The 7,982-nt window shown below is 36.2% G+C and overlaps 1 protein-coding gene across 1 annotated transcript; it reads left to right on the top strand.

Moving 5' to 3' along the window:
* Positions 1–6,487: 6,487 nt before the first annotated feature.
* Positions 6,488–7,696, top strand: LOC149838463 (uncharacterized). The gene is made up of 2 exons (XM_090008257.1): positions 6,488–7,340; positions 7,448–7,696. The coding sequence occupies exons 1-2, from the start codon at positions 6,488–6,490 to the stop codon at positions 7,474–7,476; spliced, it is 882 nt and encodes a 293-aa protein (XP_089864383.1). The 3' UTR covers positions 7,477–7,696.
* The last annotated feature ends 286 nt before the right edge of the window (positions 7,697–7,982 follow it).

Raw genomic sequence — 7,982 nt, 5'->3', positions numbered from 1 at the left:
CAAATCCACATGATTTATAACCACATTCGTATACAAAAAATATTAGTATTTAGTTACAATACATCATGACCAATGGTTTGGCTTTGATACAATACATGACCATCATCATCAAAGAAAACAAATATCATCACGAATATGAAACCCATGTCTAAAATAGTGATGTGCTTCTAATGCAATCCAAGTGCGAGAATATGGAAAGCTATTTATGGGAGGACATTTCTCTCAAATGCATATCTATCTTTTAGAGACTCTCGTTTTTATAGAAGAGATCACCAAAACATCCATATTTTTTATCGTCGAGTTCATTTCCTATTGCAAAGTGATTCTATGTGCAGCTAAGGATACATCATCTCCAAGAAAATGAGTTCATTAGTAATGACAGCCCACTGCACCATTTTCCTGGGACTGAGACTGGTTCTTAGAGACTCTAGCAATGATACACTCTTGAGAATATGCTTTACAAACTTTAGCTCATGCATTGTCTCCTTGAAGGAGCCGATGGACTATATGATAAATCACTTTTACGTATTTGCCATGAAGTATATCGAAGATTAGACATATATTTTTCTAACTGTGAAGTATGGTTTGTGAACAATGGAGGGTCTGACAGTAGGAATAGATCAAATAGATGGACATCAACATCACCCCCTATCTATCATGCAGAATATCTGTGCTTGCTTCGGTATGACGACAACGATTGAAGATGATTATGGTCGTTATATTCTGCGTAAGCTTTGATATACTTCACGGTAAATATGCATAATCGTATGTGTCATGTATATATCGATGTATACACAGAAATAACCACCATAATCATCATCGAAGATTATGCAAATCTTTCCTCATGGCGTGAAACAACTACGTTATCAGCATCAAATCTCATCTATCACGCACATGTAGAAGAAACACAAAAGAACAAAGAAAAAAGAAAAATACAAGGAAAAAGACGAAGAAGGAGAAGAAGAAGAAGAAGAAGAAGAAGAAGAAGAAGAAGAAGAAGAAGGCGGAGGAGAAAAAGAAGAAGAAGAAGATGCACTGCCGCAGAAAAGAGGAAGAAAGGTTAAATAGATTAGGGTTTTAGACCTTGACAACGGGTTGGGTCAGGTCGAGTAAAGTTTTATATAGATCTATATTAGGGTTTTGTAACTAAATACTAATATTTTTGGTAAATGAATGAAATTATAAATAACAACTATTTGTATTTAAGAAGCTATCGCGACAACGATATATCTTTGTTTGTCTTTGTGAACGATATTGATATATAATATCGTAATTTACTCATCGATTTGCAACTGTTACTAAAATATTATTTTTGTATAAAACATAAATCGGTATCATGCTGTAAATCACTTCAAATTTACCTTGATTTTTTTCGTTGAATTTCATGTCAATTTATATTTATGGGTTTTTAGGTGAGGGAGTGATTGGATTGGGTTATACAATGATGTGTATATTTGAAGAATAGATGATACAATGATTTGTCCGTGCACTTTATCGTTATTTGTACTTATGCATATTACAATTTTCATCCAGTTATAGCCGACATAGACGTCATTGTATAGATCACGATAGGACACTACATGGTATAACATCTTATAAATCGATACTAGAAAACATATCATATCTTACAAATCGATATACAACATTCACTCTTGACTTGTTATGGGTTTGATTGCTTTTGCTTAGATATTGGCTATTTCTTAGACCTTTTCTTGCCAACCAATTCTAGTGCACCATTTGTCCTCCGACGACTGCGATCAGAGGTAAATTTTCTTTTGATACCCTTCGCTAGGTGAATTTTTCCATCATAATCTATAACGTTCACTCTTGACTTGTTGAAGATGATGTTTACGTTTCAGTGCAACTTCTCATGAGTATCAAGGAAAGCATGATTTTTATCTCCGTTGTTTGCTCTGATTTTCTTGGACTGGTCTTTATGAGCAACAACAGACTGATGGTGAATTAACTACACATTTTTAAGTAGCTCCCTTGACACTTTTCTCATGCATACATAGACTTCTTCACTTTTTGATGCCAAATCTGCAACATGTATAAGTGACCTACATAGTTGTTGGTAACAGGAGGTTATGTGACACTTCTCATCAACACCAAATTGACTGACATTATTTATATCCAGCAGTTCAATCTTTACTTGTCTCGTTCATCTTCGCATTAAATATGACTCAGGTATTTCTTGTATCTTCTCTTGATTAAGTGCCTTTAATGCACAACGATATAAAATAACTTTGAATTTATACATTTTGCACGTACATTCAACTGTTCTGTTGTCAACATTGTATATAACATATGCTTTTTGCCTTTTCGGATGCTCTTTGCCCTCCCATACAATATGGTATTTATGCATATTCTCGGTTTGCACGTGTCATTCTATGTTGTAATTCATGACCTGTATAACCTCCTTCTTAATCCATTCAAATACAGTTAGTGTATACAGATCTGCAGGTCACATCAATATTTTCATGCCCAAAGTTACATGGCGTGTATTGAAGTATTTCACATTTTGTTCAAGCTCATTCTATCTAAGACCGTCTACAAATAATTCATATTGTTCCATGAAGCGAAACATTGTTTATGCCAATGCCCATTTCTCTTTTTCTGCATATAAATTTTGTAATTACACACAGTCTTCAAGGTCGTACATCTGAATCATTTTCTCCCAATCAGACATAAAGGTGACTTCGTCTACGCTCTCAAGTACACACTTTATAATTTTTTTGTCAAACCCTGTCTTTCGATTAAATGTGTCCTATACGTTCTTTGTTGCATTTTGAAAAATATGCCCAATATCCCACTAATCGGTAGTACGTTACTACAACCACGATTTGTGATACATTGAATATACTAAGTGAATGGGCGATACCAGATGGGGTAGAGGCCCTTTCTCGCATCTATAAACAAGCATTCTTGTCAACAGGTTCCAGCGTATAAATATCTTTAATTTTTCAATCATAAAAAAGACAAGATCCACCTGCAATAACAAAACAATGCCTTAATAGCACTCACGACGACATACGTTCTTCAATAATAGCATGACGACATGGAAAGGTACTCAAGACGCCTTAATGACACTTGTTGGAATGTTTGTGCGTCATTGCTTTTTTCTATACTGCCTAACAAAAAAGAAAAAGAAGAGAAGACTGTAAAAAGAGATGGCCGACAAATGCCCCTATGATGCCCACCAATGATCGAACCAGTCGATCGATTTATAGTTATCTCCACGAGGTAGGAACAAATCCTGAAATGTTTTGTAACACAAGGCAAAAATGAGAAGGCGACAATGTGTTGTAACACATGCTAAAAACCAAGGTGGGAACTTGGACTCGAGACGACGACAAAGGCTGCTCCGGCTGCAACAGACGACAGTAAATGGTGCATCATCAAAAGGAGCTCCTGTTACAGCAGATAGTGCAAAAGTTTACTGCTTAGGGCGAAAACAAAACGTTTGGACTTTGAAGAGTTAACATCATCATAAACTTTCTAGATAAAGGTCATTTTTGTCATTTTCTTGAACCGTCATTTCCCTTTTTTGGATAGAGGACATTTTTATTCTTTTCTCGAACCGTCGTTTCATGGCGAGAATAGTAGGAAAGGATACTTAAGTCTTTGCAACGACACCAGACTCCGATGCTAAGTGATGCTGACACACATGGGGATACGAGCCCCACGTGCTTATATACGTGGTGCTCATTCGAACCCCTGAACATGCACTGTAGCAAACAATGCGTCTTCGGGGGAGAACACGCAACACCCTCCCCATTTTGGCATTACTATGTTGCTTTTGTAGGAGACACGTTCATCCGTGTTTCACTAAGTCTGCCTGCCAAAGATGTTTACACTATATGGTTGCCTTATTATTGCATCAAGGAATGTGTTTTGAGTGAGTTAGAGGGAACTGCTTGATCAAGCAAAGAATTGATGGGCTCAGAAGAATGGGGCCTAATTAAGCTGAATGTAGATGCCGATCTGGTCAGATTTTCCCAGGTCCATCTGGTATATCACAATCATTACAAAGATATGTGAATGCACCCACACATGCACGCATGCACACATATGTGTTTGTGTGAAATTGGAGACTTAAACTAAGATCTCTCGCTAGTTACCATTATGGTGGCCGGCCATTTTTAGCCATTAACAGGATACTCACCCTATTGCCATCTTATGTATGGGATGATTGGTCCATAAACGATTTATTTCATAAATTCTAGCAGAAATTCATTGGTTAAGGCAGACCGCTAGTAGTTTCTATGAAAACAATCGGTGCATGCTAGCTCCAGGATTAATTACGTTTTTTCATTCAAAAACTAAGATCACACCGAGCTGTTTCTTTATTTTATGTTTTTTTTTTTAAGTTTCTATGGTCATCTCTATCTTTAGTAATGTTGATTTGTTTAGGCTCATTCTTTTAAGTCCAAAAATGGTAACTCATGTCCATATTATGAGCTTTTTTCATCAGTGTCTTTCTGTTAAAAGGAAAACAGGAAAAAACTATCAGTGCCACATCAACAAATGCTTCTAGCATCCAAAGTTGTGAGAACTAAATAAACAAAAAAGCAATTGAAACTTAGGACGTGTGAATTTTTTCATGACTGGTAAGTCCGATTAGAATAGTTTTTTATTAAAAGTTAGTTGGCTTAATTTGACTTACCAAACCCTGTTGGAACATTTACAATTTGTATTGGATTATTTATCCAATATTGGACTTATATGTATAATAATTATGTGTTATATACTGTCAATTTATAAGCTTTCTCAAAAGTGATTAATTTCTGTTTAAGTTATTTAAGCTTAAATGTATCCATAGGATGTGGTGCTCTAATGTGTAGAGACTAAGGTGTAATTACACTTTAATGATGGGCTAAAGTGTAATTACCCAAAAGGTGATTATCATCTTTGATAAAGGGGTCATGGTCCCTAGATCACATACTTGAACATTCCTCTACATCCCATTAAGAGAGAGAAGAAGCTACAGAAAAGAAGAGCACAGAACATCAAGTATATTGATCTAGAAGATCATACCTTCAGAGATTGTTGCTATGGATTCAGGTACGCTTCCGTTTACAAAATTCTATCTAAGTTTCTATATGATTCATCATGTTGATCTAAGGATTGAATATATATGTACCAACAAGTGGTATCAGAGCCATACATGAACGGATCATTTAGGAACATTAAAAAGGTTATACATTTTTGAGGTTAAGCATAATTTTTGATTCTGCAACTTCGTATAGTATATATATATATATATATATTGGAAAAACAACAATCGTAGAAGGATTCAGATTTGGGTATCAATTTTTTTTTGTTGTTTTCTATGCCCTTTCTGTCGCCATTAAACTCAAAAAAAAAAAATGGCGAAGAAGTCGATGACAGAAGGAAATAATTTTTGATTTCCTGAAACCCTTTCTATTGAAACCCTATTCATTCAATTGCAGACGACGAAAGATTCAATAAAAAAAAAGTTACCTTTCATCGACCAAAAATTTTTTTTATATAACGTCGGCCAGATGGAGAAAGGGTTTCCGGCGGCCTCCACGGAGATGGCGGAGCCCTTCTTGGACTTGCAAAGAACGGCAGAAGGGGAGGTAATAGCCTTCGACACCTCCAAGCCCGACACGCTCCACGACCTCGCCTGGGACTCCATGGGCTCTGTCGGTTTTCCGGTGGCTCTGGGCCATCGATCTCGAGCTCTCAGGCGTGCGGTGACCGGCGACCGGCGGCGTCGCCTCACATGCGAGCAGTGACCTACCGTTTCTGCCTCACGGTGACCGGCAACCGGCTACCAGTGCTGCTGTTTTTCCGCTGGAGAGGAGACGTGCACAACCGAAAAATCGGGAATCGGTTTAAACCCCCTTTCCGCATTCTTCTGATATTACATTTTACAAAATTGCCCCCTATATATTTTTTTTATTTCCAGAACAGGGGTTAATTTTGGAAAAATTATAAACAGGGTATATATATATTGATTTTTAAGTCAATTTTTTTTTTTAATCTTAAGGCTAATTTTTTTTTATTTCGGATCTGTTAAATTTTTATTATGCCAAATAATTTTGAATTCAAATATTGGAAAAGTTATATGTATTTTGAGATTAACTGATTGAAACATCATGTCACCAAAGTGACCTCTCTTGTGGAAATCAGTTAATTTCAAAATATAAAAGGATTTTATGCAATGTAATAACGTAAATAATGATCGGCCCAAAGGAAGATCAATATTTAACAGAATTACACGAGCACCTGTGGTAATAAACATGTGATAGTTATTCGGATTACATGTGGGTAATAGATCAGCCCAAAGGAAGGTCATTGTTCGATATGTTCTTACTGTTAATGTTTGATTACTACACCAAGATGTCAATTACAAGTCAATATCCTATCCAAAGATGGGATATTAATGGAGTGTCGATATCTTGAAATGCAATTTACCGTTATTTGAATTCATTATTATTACTATGTTAATTATGTGAGCATGACTAGTTTATTTTATTTGAATTCAGCTATTTCCGCTCCTGCTAATATTACTGCCAGTATAAATTCTATTCCCATGCTTAATGGCACAAACTTCAAGTCATGGCAAGAGAATCTCTTGATAGTTCTCGGAGTCATGGATCTAGACCTTGCAATAAGGACCGATTCTCCCTCACCTATTACAGACAATAGTACCTCTGATGAAAAGAGGGAAATGGACAGGTGGGATAGATCAAATCGCATGTGTATGATGATCATGAAGAAGGCCATTCCAGAATCATTCAGGGGCACTACGTCTGAAAATATTACTACAACCAAAGATTTCCTAGCTGACATTGAGAAAAGATTTGCCAAGAACGAAAAGTCTGAAATTGGTACGCTCTTGACAACTCTAATCTCAATGAGGTATAAGGGTAGAGGCAATATCAGGGAGTACATTATGGAAATGTCTCATCTCGCTTCAAAATTAAGGGCACTTAAGCTTGAACTCTCCGAGGAATTGCTAGTGCATTTAGTTCTTATTTCTCTTCCAACACAATTCAGTCAATTTAAGGTGAGCTACAATTGCCAGAAAGAGACTTGGTCTCTGAATGAGCTCATCTCCCATTGTGTTCAGGAAGAGGAAAGACTGAAGCAAGATAAGACTGAAAGTGCTCACTTTGCCTCTACATCTAAGTACTCAAAGGGTAAAGGCAAGGGAATTAAAAGGAAAAAGGAAGCTGCAGATACAACACCCAACAAGAAACAAGAAAAGCAACCGGGTAACCCGGGAGGTACTGGATGTTTCTTTTGTGGTGCTGAAGGACATGTAAAGAAGCAGTGTACCAACTATCATTCTTGGCGTGCTAAGAAAGGTACATTACTTAATTTGGTTTATTCTGAGGTTAATTTAACTTCGGTGTCTAGACACACTTGGTGGATAGATTCTGGTGCAACCACTCATATCAGTGTGTCTATGCAGGGTTGCCTCCATTGCCGAAAGCCAAGTGATGCTGAAAGATACATCTATTTGGGCGATGGCAAGAAAATTGAAGTTGAAGCAATAGGAAAATTTAAATTATTGTTGAAAACTGGATTTTATTTGAATCTTGATGAAACATTTATTGTTCCGTTTTTTAGACGTAACCTTATTTCTATTTCTGCTTTGGACAAATTAGGCTTTACTTGTTCATTTGGAAATAGAAAATTTAGTTTGTTTCATGATTCAAAATCAGTTGGATCTGGTCTTTTGTCTTTTCATGATAATCTTTATTCTATTGATATTATTGCTTCATTTAATGAATCCCTGCATTTAAGTCATAACATCAAAGGAAAATTAGCCAATGAGAATTCAGCTGCATTATGGCACAAGAGATTAGGACATATTTCAAAACAAAGAATTGAAAGACTTGTGTCTAATGAAATTCTAGATCCCTTAGATTTTACAGATTATAATATTTGTGTTCATTGCATCAAGGGAAAACAAACCAATAAAAGGAAATTTGAAGCCAATAGGA

This window comes from Nuphar pumila, chromosome 5 (genome assembly GCF_984573655.1).
Source record: "Nuphar pumila chromosome 5, dmNupPumi1.hap1.1, whole genome shotgun sequence".
NCBI lineage: Eukaryota > Viridiplantae > Streptophyta > Magnoliopsida > Nymphaeales > Nymphaeaceae > Nuphar > Nuphar pumila.
This window is presented reverse-complemented; position numbering and strand designations above follow the sequence as displayed.

Coding starts and splice junctions, on each gene's coding strand:
- LOC149838463 (XM_090008257.1), top strand. CDS start 6,488: ATGACTAGTTTATTTTATTTGAATTCAGCTATTTCCGCTCCTGCTAAT. Junction 7,341..7,447: donor TTCTTGGCGTGCTAAGAAAG/GTACATTACTTA, acceptor GTGTCTATGCAG/GGTTGCCTCCATTGCCGAAA.